At 42.8% G+C, this 17,499-nt stretch overlaps 1 protein-coding gene across 2 annotated transcripts in view; it reads left to right on the top strand.

Annotated features, from left to right (window-relative positions):
- COX10 (cytochrome c oxidase assembly factor heme A:farnesyltransferase COX10) overlaps positions 1-17,499 on the top strand; it is a 90,672-nt gene that overhangs the window by 68,907 nt on the left and 4,266 nt on the right. For both annotated transcript variants that reach the window (XM_066200645.1, XM_066200644.1), the window contains exon 6: positions 6,591-6,823. In XM_066200645.1, the coding sequence (XP_066056742.1) occupies positions 6,591-6,823 (233 nt within the window). The remainder of the gene's footprint in view (positions 1-6,590; positions 6,824-17,499) is intronic.

Here is a 17,499-nt window from a genome sequence, read left to right as displayed (position 1 = left end):
TGATTGTTCTGGTGGATCTCTAAAAGCTGCTGAGCAGAGTTCAGCAGTTCTTGGGTGCTAATCTTAAGGAAAATAAATATAAGTTTAATAAAATACTTCTGGCTGACGCTCCTCCCACTGAGGGAGGTGATCAAGCCATAGCCCAGTATGTAGGACAGTCATGCTGACCACAGGCACAACTCCTGCCTTAGGACTTGTTTTCAGCGACTCTTAGTGTTGCCTGGCTGCAGGAATTGAGAAGATGCCAGGAGATGAGCAAAGCTAAATCAGCAGCTAAGGAGGAGTATGGTTTTCTGCATGAGTGTAGGTAAAAATTTCCATGGGCATCCTTTCCCCGTTATGACTGTGGGTTTCTGCAGCCACAGAAACCATCAAAGGGGTAGTACTTGAACTTCTGTTTGTACAACCTCTCATTGCTGTTGGAAAAGGTGAAACCTTCAGACTGATGCTTTTGTCTGAATTTGTAAGTGGTTTCAGAAGCCTTAAGAACTTATTGCTGACCTGGAAAAAAACAGAGAAATGAAGAGGGGGCTTCCTCCAGCAGCTTTGTACTGATGAGTATTCTGGGGACATTTTTAGTACCTAGAGATTCCAGAAATAATTAGCAACTTATGATGCTTCCTCCTGAAATCTGATTTTAGTTACAGTTTTGGAACAGCACTGGACTTCTATCTCAGCTTGTGACGGTGAAATGTAGTTGCAGATGAGGACCACACTTGTGTTCTTTGTCTGTCAAAATACCTTCTCTTGAGCTCCTACTATTTTCAGCCCATCTGTGCAGGAACCTCTTCTTGTTACAACGAATTGTTTTGACACTATATGCAGATAGAATTTGGGCCCAGAGAAGCAATATTGAAATTAATCTGAGCCATCAGTCTCACCTTTATTGTCTCAGCATTGTTTACCTGCCACCGTGGAGGATCCTGAAGTCAGGGATAATTTAGTACCGTTTCTGTGGGTGAGCGAGGGGAAGAAGCACAGTGGTCTTGCTGAACCTGTGTCTTGCGTGACACGGAAAACTCACCAAACTCACCAAAACTCAAACCCAGTTTTTGTCTCATCAAAAAGTAGGTAAATTGCAGTTTAATTAAAGGGCAGAATCTGTGCAGACTATTTGCTGTTACTAAAATTCCACACAGAGGAACACAAGGGTATGTATTTGGCTTCATTTGGATATGGAAATTACTCTAAATAAAGTTTCTTCTTTTCCCACCCACCTTGTCCCACAAGCCCATGCCTGGATTCTTCCTTCACCATCCCTGCCTGCTTATTTTAGAGCATCACCTTGCATTTGGCAGAATGGATCCATGGTCTTGTGGCCTGAGGGACAGTTGTCAATACTAATGAAATCTAATACAGAATGATCAACTGGGAATTTAAATGTTCCAATCCATTAAGGTACTCTGGGCATGCTGCAGCTAAACAAAAAAGTATTGTTGTTTGGGATTTTTTCAGTTTACCCTTTTAGAAATGGATGACATGTCTATAAAGGGTTTTTGACAGACAGGGAGAGGACAGGATTTATTACCTTTTGTATTAGGCTTTGAATCTAATTTTCAAATATACGCATACGCACTTATACTTCACCTGCTTTTATGGAAATATGTTTGGTGTGCCCAGTTTCCCATTAACACATGATCCAAATTAAGTTTCTTATGTATTTGCATAACATCTGAACATGAATTGCATAGAACTGCTGGTTGAATGAATGCACCTATTCAGGATGCATATGTGCTTTGTGTCTGCACTTGTATGGGAGTGTCAATCTATTCATGGGAATAGGTTAAAGCATTAGGTGCTGATACAGGAATTGTCTATTTTTAATTATTCATAGGTTTTGAGAGGGAACTGTGTATTGTTCTTCGTTGGGGGTTTTTTTGGGTTTTTGTTTGTTTGTTTGTTTTTAATTGTTAAACTTTTGCCTCGTTTTTAGCACTGTTTTTTAGATTGTAGTTCAAACTCTACTTTGACAGTCGTCTTCACTAAATGTTTTGGCAAAGACAGCACAGAAAAGCCTGTGTAAGTCGTCTCAGTGCTGATCACTATAGACATGAAGCTTGCCAATGCTGCTGTGAAATAGGTAAAATACTACATTAATTTTAAAGCTGGGCAAATGCTTTAATTTCTTTTCGCCTCTTAATTTTTCCAAGTAAGGCTGTGAGCCAGTAAGTACTATTATCCATGATTCTGGAGCCTGTTAAATAAATTTATTTCCTGCACATGTGTGTAAGCTCATTATTTGTGTATAACCAGAACACCTGTAAGTGGCGACTAGTTGAGAGGTTATATTATTGCACGTGAATTAAAATACGCTGCTGCGTCATCCAAAGCCTCCTCACTCCTCTGGATGAGGGTCCAAATGGGTGTCTCATGGTAACGTGCGTAGGAGATACCTGAATAGGACCCATGTTGAGTTCCTCCTGTCTGTTCCCATTTCCCCCAGCAGCTCTGGGCTGTCCTTGAGCAATCCTCACCAGCCCAACCAACAGCATCTCTCCAGAGCTGAATGAGAAGAACATGGGCCTGATCTCCCTCCTTCTCGTTCTCCTCTTGGATGCTCTTAGTGGAGTGTAACTGGGGTGGGGCCATCTTGGGTGAACTCTCTGGGAAAGAAATGACAACGCATTTCTTTTGCATCAGGAAATGTTTGAGTATTCACTAGCCAATCTGAAATTCACAAAAGCTTTTAGTTAAAGGTGGTTGTCTTCTAGCACTTGTATTAGGTAGATTTGGGCATATTTGTTGTCAGTAGAGGAGAGAAGAGGGACGAGAGCAGAATTACTAGGTTTTGGGTTGTCTTTAGGAGGTGCCCTATGTGGTGACATACTGGGTATTTTAGAGTTGAAATTTGAAGAGAACTCATTTGGCACTTACAGTATTTTTCCAAAGCCTGATTTTAATCAGCCGTATAACTGAAACCAACTCCTCCCAAGAATCCATCATAAAACCTAGTTTCTTACTTGACATGTTTTCTTTCTGAGCTAGCTCCTTGCCCAGTTTTCCAATTGAAGATTTCCTTTTTTTCCCATGGGAGCGATTCCCTCAGCAAACATGAACGCCCAAGTGAAATGAGGTGTATGTACCAGCATCTGTCACCAGCCTGCACTTACTGCCTGGGATGGTTTAAGGATGAAAGAAACCATCAGAGACCCCTCAGCCCCTTTTGAGCACCATGTGAGAACTCCCTGGCATTGGGTTACCCAAGGCTGACATGGGCTGCATGGTGGCATGAGGCTGTGGTGGAAGAAGCTGTGTGAACATTCGGTGATAGGGTAAATTCAGTGACAGCTCAGTGTCTCAGCCTTTCTCCTGCTCCAGGACGAGATGCCGGTCTCCTATGGTCCCTTGATAGGGGTGGGCGGCCTGGCAATGGAGAGTGCATCAAAATCAGCTAAGATCACCCCATGTGCCTGAGTACTGACAAACAACGTGAGCATAGACATGCACACTGGTACCTAGAAGACATAAACTAGTAGAAAGCAGAATACCCTTTAAACTGCTGTGATTTAAACCTAGGCTCAATCTTGTCTTAAAATCTACAGAAGCAGAAAGAGCATCATCAGTGACTGAAATCTCTATGTTTTCCTCCAATATTTTCTTTTTCACAGTGAGAACTTGCTTATACTTCTAAACCTTATAAACAGGACAAGTTTCCATGAGAGTTGAATTCTCTTCTACTTCACCGTGAAAGAAAAGTCCTGATTTCTGATTGCAGTGTCTATGTGGTGCCAAATAGTATTTTAAGAGGCAGAAATAACAAAGCTGAGTTATCAGATCACAGTTTGACTTTCAAAACTCAGTGGGAGTTTAGGCCTTTGTAAGTCAATTACTCTTCTTTGTTGAGGAAGAACCAGAGAGAAGTAGAAAATGTGATGCTTTCAGGATGTCTGAAAGTAAAGTAGTTCAGCTGCTTAAGAGGAACCCTCCCATTGATTTATACCCTTCCCAGAGAGCATTAGGACAATTATAGACACTGACCAAGCTGCCTCAAGTTGTCCAGAGAAGCTGTGTCTGTCCCACCCCTGGAAGTGGTCAGGGCCAGGTTGGATGGGTCTTGGAGCAACCTGGTTTAGTGGAAGGTGTCCCTGCCTTTCACAGAGCAGTTTAAACAAGGTGGGCTTTAACGTCCCTCTCAACACAAACCATTCTGTGATTCTATGATTATGGACTGTGCCTCCAGGAATTTCGCTTAAAGAGGCAAAAAGGAAGAAACTAAGAAATAAAAATGTGTTCTCATCCATCAAGATCATAGCAAATCTTTTCAAGCTCTCAGCCACATAACTTCACTGCTCCCTTTTGATAAAGCATTATTTTTTCAAGATGTTTTTCTGATCCATTGGTTAGAAATGAAGGCAGCAGGCACCTGGGATCAGGACTGGCACCAAGGGCTGTTGGTGCTGCAGGGAGCAATGTGGAAGGAAGGCAAAACAGGGTTCATCCATGGAGGAAGGCTTTACACTCCCACCCTTTGTCTTCTTGTCTGAGAAGAGACATGAAGAATTGTTGCCTGCTCATGGTGGGTAACGTTCATTTGAATTGGAGTCACGTAGATAAGTCTTCACTCCTGATTAGTTGCATTAGATCAAACTGTGCCTTCATTTATGTCTGTGAGCCCTGCAGGGCAGATGTAGGCAGCCCAGCCTCGTAGGGTCACACTGGTCTTTTGTCACCTCAAGAGTGAGTATTGTGTGAATCTGGTGTTTACTGTCTGACTGTATTTCATTCACGAATCAGTCAAGATAGATTTGTTAAACCAAGCCCAGTCAGGCTTTCACTACAGAAGGGCAACATCTACGAAGTACTCCAGCATTTGTGGTTGGCCGTGGGACCTTTGGCTGTACAAACTGTGTTTTGCTGCCTTTCTGCAAAGAAGCACCACAGGCTGCAGAACCAGAGGGCACAGCTCCATATGGCTCTTTTCCTGAAAACAGCCTCAAATTTTATACATCCCATTGTCAGTGGAAGGCAATGACGTACCCTCCCTCGGTTCCTGCTCTATTGGTAACACCAGGGTTGGTAACACTGAGCAGAAATGTGCTCTGTGCACCCTATGTTACCTAAAATCTCTTGATGGTTTGGAAAAGCTGGATAAAATTACTTAGTCGGTTTAAATTGAAGGCAGATCTTTAGCGTAAGATTTATTTATTTTAGTTCTTCCAGGTATTTAGGATCTCTGTACTGTATTGGTCTAACAAACCTCTTTAAGATGAAAGTTTGACTGGTGGGATTTTTTGCTGATAAAACTACAATAAAATTCATCCCCGCCAGCAAATTTTTCTTATTTTCTTAGGAGAGTTGGAGCGGTGCGTGCAACACATATTTTAGGTTTAAGGATTTGACCAGAGGGCAGAGTGGATTGTAGAACACAAAGGCTGCATGGTTTCCAATTAGACAAAAGGTGTAAAGCTAAACTCCACGCAGAGACCTTCGTTGCAAGCACACATATTTTCTGGTTTTACGTGGATGAGACTGAGTGTGTATTTAGTCACATGGGTTATTAAATACAACTAATGAAATGGCATTTTTCTCCTTTCCAGAGGTTGCTCACGCCACATTTCTTAGACGCTTTTGTTCTCTCTTCCTATTATACCAAACCCCTCAAAGAAACACACAAGAGGAGATCCCCACCAGCAGCAAACATGTTGATCTAGCACAAGGAACCACAACTAAAGCTTCCTTAGGGTTGTGGCATCATGCTGCCTGTCAATTGTGGTTCTGGTAGCAAAAAAAAGAAACCTTGTTCATCCTATTTGGATGTTTATTGTGGAATTAATTAACAAAAGTTTACATAGCTCCAGCCACTTTCTGACAGATTTTAATATAAGTTTCCAACTTTTCCTGAGTTCTCAGCTGATGCAGAGTAGAAATGCACAGAGATAATTTGCATCTCTGTTGTCTGCTGCTTTCAACCAAACCTAAAATATCTTCAGTTAATTTCAGCCATGCTTACAAGAGAACCAGTTTTGATTCTGCTGCCAGCATTGTTTTAGTGTGCTCCCTCTGCTTAGTACAGTGCATCAGATAAATGGGGGTGTAGAACATTCAGGCTTTTTTTCAGTAAAGTCAAAGAATACTTTGTTCCTATTGATGTAATTTCAAAATTATTTTTTTCTCATAAATGCTTCTGAATTTTGTGTCTAACCCTATTACGTTTTGAAGGATCCGTTGCATAACTGCAATCAGTTAAAAATCTGACAAACTGCAACCATTTTAATTTACTCTAAACTCCTGAGCTTTTTCCAGAGGTTTAAATTTACTAAAATTAAAATGAAGGCGGAAGATGTGCTAAAAGCAGCAGTACTCCATAAGGAAGAACAGTTCTCCATTATCTGCAGAGCTTGGATTTATTTGGTGAACACAGTGATCACAAGATTAAGAATCATTTCCATTGCAGAGCTGTAGAAAGATTGTCTTAACATTTTGCCAAGACTTTTGTTAGGATGGGGGCTCAAACAGGAAAATTTAGGATGACTGAGTAAAACAATAACAAAAATTCCATCTTAGTTTTGAGGGGGAAACCAAAGGAAAGGAACAGCAGCCATTCTCTAAGGCCAGGTCCTGCTCAGCATGTGCCACGTGTCTCCCCACAGCCCCCTGCTCGCTGTCTGCTTTGCTGCCTCCTGCGGAATCCCGGGAATTGCCCTGCTCACTCTGGGAGTGAACCCTCTCACTGGGGCCCTGGGAGCCTTCAACATCTTCCTCTACACGTGCTGCTACACACCCCTGAAGAGAATGAGCATTGCCAACACGTGGGTGGGAGCTGTTGTTGGGGCCATTCCCCCCATGATGGGCTGGACTGCAGCTACCGGGAGTCTGGATGCTGGTGAGTATAAAACCCTTTCATCAGGGCGAGTGGTTGCCAGCCAGGATAGCTAGAAAACCTACTCAAAAAAGGCAGTAAACTTTGTTCTTTATGCTTGTTGACCTGACCAGGCCATGTTGGACACAGCTTGCAGCAGCCCGGTTTAGTTGAAGGTGTCCTTGCCGATGGCAGAGGGTGGAAAGAGAGGATCTTTAAGGTCCCTTTCAACCCAAACCATTCTGTAATCCTGTGCTTTGAAAACAGCTAATTTTGGTAACATTCTCCTTACACGGGTATTTCAGGACAAACCTGAGCTGATAAAGCAGCATGTCCTATTGAATATGTGTTTTGACCATCTTAAAAAAAAATCCAGAAGGAAAATAGTGTCTGTGGTGTTCATATAGGAGAAAATGTTACATCATTTCAGGATTCAAACCATATTCAGGATTCAAACCATATCCAGTAAGATCCAACTTGCAAGGAACTTTCAGCTGGAAAATTCCCAGATGTGTTTTACTGTATTTCCACAAGCCATAAAATATCCTGGGAAGATTAATTTATTGGTGTATTTCTTAATTACCCATTGCTAAACTCTAAGTTATAAATGCTCCTTCTCCCCTCCTTGAAAAGCAAACAAAGATTTCTATTTTAGTAACTGTGAACCATTTTTACATCCCTTGTAAAACACTGATCTCTTCAGCAGCTCAACTCTGACACAATCAGGCCTTGTTTTTCCTGCCAGCTAGAAACTTAAGAATCAAAGTGGCTCCACAAACTTATAGTCTGAAGCAACTAATGAAGTGCAATTAATAGGTCTGTTAAGAATTGTTTTAGCACACACTCATCCCACAGGGGGGCATATTTAAGGCTTGAATAATACTTTCAACAAAAAGGCTTTTAACTAGAAATTAGCAGAATTTGTGCGAAATCTGTTCTTTATGCACTTCCTAATAAAAGCCCGTCTGAGTTGGCTTTGTGTCCACATGTTCCCACACAGATCTAAATCAGAGCAAGGATGGAAGGTGGCGTGGGGTTTTTTTCATTGTGTGCTGCTTCTATACAAATATTTTCTTCTCTGAAATTTACTTAGACCTGAAAATTATATGTGAGAATATCTATTGTGTCTTGTGTTAAAGAGTGCATAACAGACATCGTTAGCAGCTCTGTACTTTAGAAGAGAAAAGGGAACATGACAGAAAAGACATTGAGGGGCTGGAGCATGTCCAGGGAAGGGGATGGAGCTGGGGAAGGGGCTGGAGCACCAGGAGCAGCTGGGGGAACTGGCAGTGGGGGGCTCAGCCTGGAGAAAAGGAGGCTCAGAGGGGACCTTGTGGCTCTGCACAACTCCCTGACAGGAGGGGACAGCCAGGTGAGGGTCAGGCTCTGCTCCCAGGAAACAAGGGACAGGAGGAGAGGGAATGACCTTGAGTTGTGCCAGGAGAAGTTTGGACTGGATATTAGGGCAAATTTCTTCACAGAAAGGGTGGTCAGGGATTGGAACAGACTGCCCAGGGTAGTGATGGAATCACCATTCCTGGAAGTGTTCAAAAAATGTGTGGATGTCGTACTTGAGGACATGGTTTAATGGTGAACGTGGTGCTGATGCTGGGGTGGTGAATGGACTTGATCTGAAAGGACATTTCCAACCTCAATGATTCTATGATTCTGTAGAATTTATTAAAACCAAAATGTATATTTTAAAGACCCTTATAATTCTGGCTGCAGATACTTAGACCTTGACTCTAACATTGTTTGGAGGTTAATGCGTTATTTTTGCCACTTTATTGCAGAGTTAGTGTCTGAGGATGAGTCTCGTGTGTCTGTGCTTCACCTGCACAGTTCAGCCTGAAGAGCTGGAGTGCATGAGCTGCTTGTCTCCAAAAGCTCTTGCTGTGGAGGCCACTGAAAGCCCAGCATGTTAAACTGGCACTGATTGTCATTAGCTTTCATTTGTCGACTTGCTCTTTGAGATCTATTTCACAGAGAGCAAAGTTGTCCCAGTACAGCAGCAGAGAGGGCAGCAGGGAGTCCCACTGGTGCCCAAGTAAGCTCTTCCTCTCTAATTTGCAGCTAAAATGTGGTTATGTGTCCCTGTGCCAGTTCTGCTGTGGGGGGAATGATCCCTGGCAATGATGCCATCAGTGGAAGATGGTAACTTCAAGCCACCTGAGCAGACTTTGTCAGAACACGTTAATCTGGTGCATATCTAGTGCGTTCTGTGTACCTAAAACTTTTTCTAATCACCTCCCAGTCTGTGTCAGGGAGGCCAGGCAGCTTATTTAATAAAGAAATGTTATTGAGCTGATACTGGTGTTTGTAATGAAGCACACCTGGGGAGAGTCCTGAAAACAGGGACTGGAATGTAATAGTTTAGTGCATTTCAGTATTAAATGAAAACAAAAAAAAATCCCCAACACAAACCCTACAAACACTTTTACAGAAAAAAAGAAGTAACTAGAAGTAAAGGATGGCATTTTAGACTATGATTTTCAGTGTTAAACATTCTACTTTTCCCAGTAAGAGAGTTCAGTCCCTGGCAGCATTGTATCCATGCGGAATACAGGTGTGCATCCATACACAATGTGCAGACCTGCGTCCCTTCCCTAACCAGCCTGGTCTCAGTTGTTGAACTCATTAATAATGTGTAATTAGTGTGGAGACTTAACCTAGTTTTAGAGGTGTGAAAATGCCTTTGCACCTCATTTTAAAAAAATCATTCTACTCGATAACAAAAAGGAATGTGAAGGAAGGGAGGCAGGAAACTAATGAGAAGGAAAGTTCTCACCACTAAAATGGTGGGGTTTTGAGTTCACATTTTCCTGGGGCTTTTCCCTCCTTGTAGTCTTCTCATAGCAGCCACATTGTTGTACATGTTGCTGGTTATAGGGAAAACAATATTTAAGTGTAGCCCTTTCATTACAATTTGTGGGGGGAGCTAAGTGTTAAAGTGTTGTGTGTAACAGTTAGGACAGCTATGTCTGTTCCCTTCAGGAACAGAATGACATGGATGCTGTGAGATATCTTGTCCTTTGTGGGAGCTGGAGATGGTTCCTTAGAGAGTTCAAGGTGGTTCCTCATTTCCAGTTCCAGAGCTAATAACAAAGCATCTCAGAGTGGAGCAGCCTTGTTTTAATTTGTCCTCATTTTGTTTATGACTTTCAAAGATTAATACCTTGGCAGTTTCTTGCAAAAGAAATAAATACTATATATTTACAGATAGAAATCTGGGACCCTCATATTTCCAGTGATGCAAGCACTTGCTGTAGTTTATAGAATAATCATAGAATCACAGAATGACTTGGGTTCATAAGGAACCTTAAGGACCATCCTGTTTCAACCCCCTGCCATGGGCAGGGACACCTTCCACTAGACCAGGTTTGCTCCAAGACTCATCCAACCTGGCCTTGGACACTTGCAGTGATGGGGTAGCCACAGCTGCTCTGGGCAGCCTGTGCCAGGGCCTCTCTGCCCTCTGAGAAATTTCTTACACTATACATCTTTGCAGATCTTGTGGTAGTTCCCAGGAATGTTTGGTTTCATTTCTGCCCCGATAGGTAACTTTAATTATATGCTCTTTAAGCCTGATTGAACATCCTGCCCCCAACCCTGGATTTTGTGCCAATGTAATTTAGGGAAAACCTCCCATTTCAAAAGCAAAAGATAAGGTTATCTCTGGGAAGATGTGGAATTCTTTATTGTGGGTTTGGGGAGGGTTGTGTTTTTTTTAATGGCAGCTGTTTGAAACTGATGAAAGATGGGGAATGTTAGCATTTCCTCGCTGGGGGAGTGAGTGCAGGTGAGATGGTCAGAAGTGCATGATAAATGTAATTTATCACATGGATATCACTGTCATGTATCAGGGGTATTTATGCAGAACTTAACTGCCAGCCTGTGATTTGCAGTAACATGTTTGCTTCCTTGAAAGCAGATTTCATTGCTCCTTCATGGGACTATTTGTTTCTGAAGAGATTTGTTTTTCTAGTAAATCAAGATAACTTCAAATTATTTTACAAGGGAAGGACTAGCAGAAAAATAATGACATTAACTTAAAACCTTAAGTGATAGCAGAGAGACAGGAAGATAGGTCAAACTTGGCAGTGTCTCCTGTTCTGTGCCAGATCTCCCTCCTGCATGGGATCCACAAGCAGAAGAGCTCCTGGCTGTGCCGCAGTGCTGCTGGGCTTGTGCACAGGGATCCTTAGAAAGAAACAGAGCTGTTTATTTTGGTGTCTAAGAGGCACAGTGCATACATGCTTTAAATTACCCTCACGCTGTGTTCTTTCTCCCCAGACTGATGTCCATTTAAACTTGTTATTTCTAGTTAACAGAAAACTGAATCTAGAGTAGATGTCTCCAAATGCCACAGACCATTTTTTGCCTTGCACATTTTCATGGAATCGTAGAATGGTTTGGATTGGAAGGGACCTTATAGATTATCCCATTCCAACCCCCTGCCATGGGCAGGGGCAACTTCCATTAGGCCAGGTTGCTCCAAGCCCTGTCCAGCCTGCCCTTGGACACTTTCAGGGATGGGGCAGCAACAGCTTGTCTGTGCAACCTGTCCCAGGACCTCACCACCTCACAGCCAAGAATTTCTTCCTAATATCAAATGTAAATGTCTCCTCTCTCAGTTTGAACCCATTCCCCCTTGTCCTGTCACTACATTTCCTCATGCAGAGTTGTCCTCAGGCTTCCTTGTAGCCTGTTCAAATCCTGAAAGGTGCTGTGAGTTCTCCATACAACCTTCTTCAGGGTGAACAGCCCCAGTTTTCTCAGCCTGTCCCCATAGGGAAGGTGCTTCAGTCTCCTTATCAACTTTGTGGGCTCCTTTGGATTTGCTCCAACAGTCCCATGTCCTTCTTACTCCAGGGGCCCAAAAACTTTTGTTCTTCTTCCACTGACCGTGCTCTGCTCCGGTGCTGAGGGCTGGATCCCGCTGGCAGAGCAGGATCAGTGTCACGGAGCGGTTTGGTGCCATGGAGTCAATACAAACCACCCAGTGAGATGGAAGTGACAAGCAGGGCTCCTCAACATAATGTGCTTATCAGCTAAAGGGATTTATTCTGAGTAGGTGGTGGCAGAGCAGATAAGGGCCCTGACAGTTCGGCAGACATTGCAGAGCCGCGGTGGCCCAGGAGCCATAGGTATTACTGCACCGAAGAATGTTTATCTCAAGAGACTGTTTAGTTTATCAGATGCTCCACTTCTGTTCTCGTTTCCCTGAAAGACATCTTGTACTGATTTTCATTCATTTTCAGAAATTTAAATAATTCCTCAGGGTATGGAATTTATAGACTCAGTATCAATTGTAATCATGTGGAGGCTGATTTTTAAATTGCCTTTACTTTGTAATTCAAATTGTGTTGTATGGTAGACATTAATTACGTCAGCCAGCATCTATTTACAAAAGGGGATTTAAAAACGGGCAGTTCTTATCAGCTAGTGACATTTGGCAGATGGATGGTTTCAGTAACCAAAAAAGGAGAATAGGAAAGAGGGGGGGCCTGTGCCCAACCTGCCAAAGGCTGGACTCTCTCGTACCTTCCCTGGTGTAGCACTTGTCTGCCAGTAGGAGGGAGAGCAAAACAACAGCTTAATTGCATGCAAAACAAGCTTGGAGATCTTTGTGTCCCTTCCAGTTAAGCACTTGGAGCTTTCAAAGCCCCTTCATGTGGGAGCAGATCTGGGAGCCAGCCCCCAGAGCAGGGCAATTCCTGCGTCCTGCTGCTGGAGGAGAGGAGGCTTTGGCTATAAACTCCCACTGGTAAACTCAGCTTTGAAGGATTTCACTTCCCAGATGAAAGAGCAGAATTTGTGGTCTGTTCCAGAGGAAACTGAGATACTCATGTCACTGACATATGAGACTTGGAGCTGGGGGCCCAGGAGTATGCTTTGTGGGGGTAAAAACTGTAAAAAATGAGGCAGAGGGACAATACTAGTGAGCAGCTGGTCTGAATTTAGGACAAAAGCCAGTGGGCTGTTTTTTTCTTCCTTTCCATCTTCATAAAAGACAAAAGAAATGGCAGTTCGACTGCTGGGGCACCTGGGGACTGACCCCACAAGTTCACAGGCAGCATGCCCTTTGCGCGGTTCTCTACCCCGTGTGTAGCTGATGGGGGAGCCCTGTGCCCCTGGGTGTGAAACACAACACCCACAGAGAAATCAGGACGGGGGGATCTGCAGGAGGGACTCCCATTTTTGGGCTAGTGGCAGCCCTGCCAGAGCCTGAAAGAGGCGGGCGATGAGGAGCCCCTGCATGGCTCTGCAGGTTTGCATTCCTCTGCTGAGTCTGCTCCTTTGGTAAATGCTTCCTAAACGTATTTGCAGAAGACTGTATTTCCATCTTACCAACAACAGGCTCTTCTTTAATGGCATCTGTTGCTGGGGTTAGCTAAGGTGAGTTGTATATGGTGTTGTTGTTTTCCAGCCTTGCCTGTGTAATGAAAGGTGTTTCCCTGTGAGGCTTTTGGCTGCAATAATAACCTGTTGTGTGTCACACAAGAAGTGCGCATGCCTGTATGTATCCGTACACACAGAGCTTTTTTCCATGTGGTGAGCGTACCTGAGGACATCTGGCTTCCTTCTGTTAAAGGCAGAAGCCAGGAACACTCTCTCGAGGTGAAAAATCCCACAGCCAGCCTCATTTCCTATTCCTGGTGGACGCTGAGGATCCTTTTGTTTGCAGACAAGCCAAACACACGTCCAACATCCCCTTCCCTTTCAGTGCTGCTGCAGAGGAGTCTATTGCAGCCCCTAGATGCTCCTGCTCCTTAGGCCTTTTGTGCCATCCTTCAAAAGAAACAGCTATTGAAACCCCTGACCATGAAGCTTTTGAGTATTTCAGTGTTTTCCTCATCGCCCTTGGTTTCCATGACGGTGTAACCTTGGAGGGGCACAATGCGGGCTGGGCCATGCGTCCCACACTGACAGCCAGGACCATTGTCCCAGCCCAGGGACCTTGTGTGGAGCTTTAGAAGTGATACTTTCCCTTTTTCCTCTCAAGGCTGCTTTGCCGCTCTCGTGCCATCCTGCACAAGCAAGTAGCATCTGCTTTTGTTTTCCAGTGGAAGCAGAAGTGCTGATTGTTGTCTTGCTATGGTGTTGATGTGGGCAAAGTAGAGGGGAATTGCATCAGTTTGGTTAAGATTAGTGTCTGGGTAATTCCCAAATGTCTTTGTGTTTGAGAAGACTTCATAATTGCAAATTAGGATGTAAATTTTGGCTAGCTAATCCTGTTCCCAATTCTAAAGACAGTGGGAAGAATGAAGTAGCTGGTAAGATTTCTCTTCAGGAGGGATGATATCAGGACAGTATCTTGAACATTTGTAACTGGAAGTCAGTTGATTTAACAATCATTTTCCATCACCAAAACAAGCTGAAGCACAGACAGTAATGATTGTTCTTTCCAACTCTCCTTCACAAACAGGGAATGCAAACAAGAGCTGAACAAACCAGTCCTTATGGATCAGGGCATCACAGTGTGTTCTGGCCATGACTCTCCAAACCAATAGTGAATCTTTGTACCAATAGCCCCAAATAATCATTTAAGATTGCGTTAAACCCGAAGTGGGCAACTAGGCTTTGACAAGATTTTAAAATCTTTCTTTCTTTACCCCCAGAATTGCTGATAGTTAGAAATCTCCAGGGGAAACTACTGTGTTAAACTTGTGAATGAACATTAAAGAAAAGACAAAAAATAAAGGTTTTGGACTTGTATTCTCTACATTTCTTGTGAATGTAATAGCCTGTAAGACTTACGCAGGACTGTGGTGAAGAGTTTGGGACTGGTTATGTTAAAATTTCATGTAGAAAAGGTGGTAAAAGCAGCCTGAGACAGCATGGGTGCTCACAAACAGGTGGATACAGCTGGACCAAGTCAAATCTCTGAGCTCTAATCTACCTTGTCTGGATTAAAGAGGAGTAATTTGTTCAACATCTTTTAAGGGAAGAGAGCCAGTTGTGCACTATCAAGTAAAACGGTGTGTGGTTGTTTCCTGACTACGATCCATGAAGAGGCTGAGCTTACACTGCCAAAGCCTTCCCCTCCCTACAGCAGCCAAACTCCTACCCGCTTCCTAGAGACAAAAGGCTGGTGCTTTCCTCTCTTAAGTCACAGCTACCAATGTCTGGAAATAATTTTAAAATTCCTTCACGTTATTCGAGGCAGAAGAATTACTGAAATTGTGCTTTAAGCAAAACAGCATTCTTAGGTTGCCAAGGCAGTAAACACTAGCTTTTGGGAAATGCAGTTAAGCTTTCAACATCTGTTTTGGAGCTGATATTTAACTATTCCATGTTTATTTTAATGCCTTGTTGGCCACTTCCCAGTTATACATATGCAGCATCAAAGCAAAGACAGAAGGAGTGAGTCTGTTCTTGAACTGATGCTACAGGTTACCCCTCCCCTCCCCTCCCCATTCTGAAAATTAGACTGTCAGCTGCTGCAGTTTGCAAACCCAAAGTCACTAGCTGCTTTTGGAAGTCTCATCTCACAACTATTTCCAAATCTTACCCAAATTTATTGAACTGCAAAACATTCAGGCAGTTGCTGAATGACTGTGAAATTTAGTATCCTGTTTGTTTTAGGAAAAGTACAATTTATAAAGCTTCAGTATTTCACTAGATAAAAATATATTTACAGAAAGAACCATTTTCTACTTTCTTGAATGCCAGTTGACATTTTTGCCTTATCTTGGATATTAAAATAAAAATCTCAGCTTGTTCTTGTTTATTAAAAAGGAGGTCTATTACTATTTAAATAAATCATGAAGAAGTATTTAAAAAAAAATGGCTTAAACTTAACGTTCATGAGGAATAATAAAACCTGTTATTTATCTTGAGCTCCGTGGGTGCTGTAGGATCTACCTGGTTCTCTGCAATTGTGGAACTTCTGAGATGATTTAACACAGTGAAAAGAGATGAAAGAATAGGAACTCAGGAAGAATATATTTTTATTCCTATTTTGCATACAAGAGTGAACGGATTCTGGAGACCTGGGCCTTGTTTTCTTTAGGTGACTTCATTTTTTTCCAAAACTGAAAAAACAGGACTGATCTGGCAAGTTATTGGGATTTCTAAGTGTCTGCTGCATCTGTCCCAGGTTCCCACAGTTGGAGAGAAGAGTTGGTCATAAATGGGCTCAATTGCAGCAATTAAAAATTTGGCCAAAAAGACTAAGTAATTTGGTATATTCACAAGCCAGCCAGGTACTTGTGGTCCTGCAATTTCCTGTTACAGAAAAGCAGAGAGATCTGAGTTCCTGTCAGTCTGCCTGTTCTCAGATTTCCACAAGCTGTGGAGGAGAGACCCCAAGGTGCTGGGTGTCCCTGGATGTCTCTGGGTGTCCCTGGGTGCTGGCTGTCTCCTGCTGCCCAAGCAATGGCTTTGCTTTTGTGAGCTCTGTGCCAGATCCATGTCTTCCAGTTGGGGACAGCCTTGTCTGATGTTCACTTAATTATAAACTCTGTAGAGAAAAGGGAGATTTGTAATGATTAAGTTGAGTTCCCAAACTGTTGGGAATGGCACAGAGGCCGTAGAGTAGACTCAGCTCTGTTTGGAACCAGATTAGTCTCCAGAGTTCATCTTGCTCTAATATTGCTTAAAAATCCTGCTGACTTAATTATGACATAGTTAACATTCATCTAGTAATTAATGAGTGTTACAATGTCTGCTCTGGGCTTGACAGGATTCCGACTGTGAGCTCATTTGAATTGTACTGTACCATGTGCCGTGCTTTGCAAGTCATCAGTCTTACGTGACACTTAAAAATCTCTGACCACCCGACAATCTCCGCCTAGGCCAAGGAAATTACAGGATGTCCCAGCACATGGGAACTGAACAAAAAGATTGGGTCAGTTAAAGTCCTCATAATGGGCTATTAAATTGTTTCACTGTTCGTCTTCTCTGTAAAATATCAATTATCTCAATGGTTGTAATGTAATCAAAGTAATTAAATTCCAAAGGCTTGCATGTAAAAACCAGAGCTTTGTAAATGGGAATCCAGCCTCAAGTATTTTAGTTGGTCTGTTTGTGTTTAAAAGTTTCTCCAGATGACTTTTTTTAATGGTGTCATAGTTAGGGAACTGTTAAAGGGCTTTGTGTGTTTGAGGTTTAGGGTGTGTTTCGAACTTGGCTGCACACAACACTTAAACAACTGAATAAGCAAAACCTGCGTTTGAGCCGAAACACAGGGACGCAGACACAGGGACGCAGACACAGGTCCAGAGCCGTGGGAAGCAGGGACAGCTTCTGCTCCACGATGTAGGCCCTGGCTTCATCTGCTTAAGAGTCTTCAGCTGATGGATAATTGTAGCTTACCTTTACCTGAGTTCTGAACAGTGACAAGCTAGTGTCTCTAAAACACTTCAGATGTGATACTTGAAAAATACTGCTCTTAGGCGTAGCATATTAGGTGTAATGGAGGATCTTGCCTCTGTTAATGTGTTTTACAAGAAGAGGAAAAAGCTGAAGAGTGACTTATGACAAGAACATTTTCCCTGTTGTTTCTCATGATGTAGGGAGAACTGCTCCTTCAGTAAGTTTAATTTTGGTTTATTTCAGCAGAACTGCTCCCTCAGGTTTCAGGTGAACTGAATCAAACACTGTTCTGTTAGGCCAAAATGACTTTTCTGGCTGTGACACTCTGAAATTATTGGTAATTTTGGAGTACATCTTTTTCAACTGTCTTAAAAGGTTCC

This window comes from Chamaea fasciata, unplaced genomic scaffold, assembly GCF_029207755.1.
Source record: "Chamaea fasciata isolate MVZ Bird 193981 ecotype frontalis unplaced genomic scaffold, bChaFas1.0.hap1 SCAF_19, whole genome shotgun sequence".
Taxonomy (NCBI): Eukaryota; Metazoa; Chordata; class Aves; order Passeriformes; family Sylviidae; genus Chamaea; species Chamaea fasciata.
Note: the sequence above shows the minus strand (reverse complement) of the source record. Positions and strands in the feature narration are given on the sequence as shown.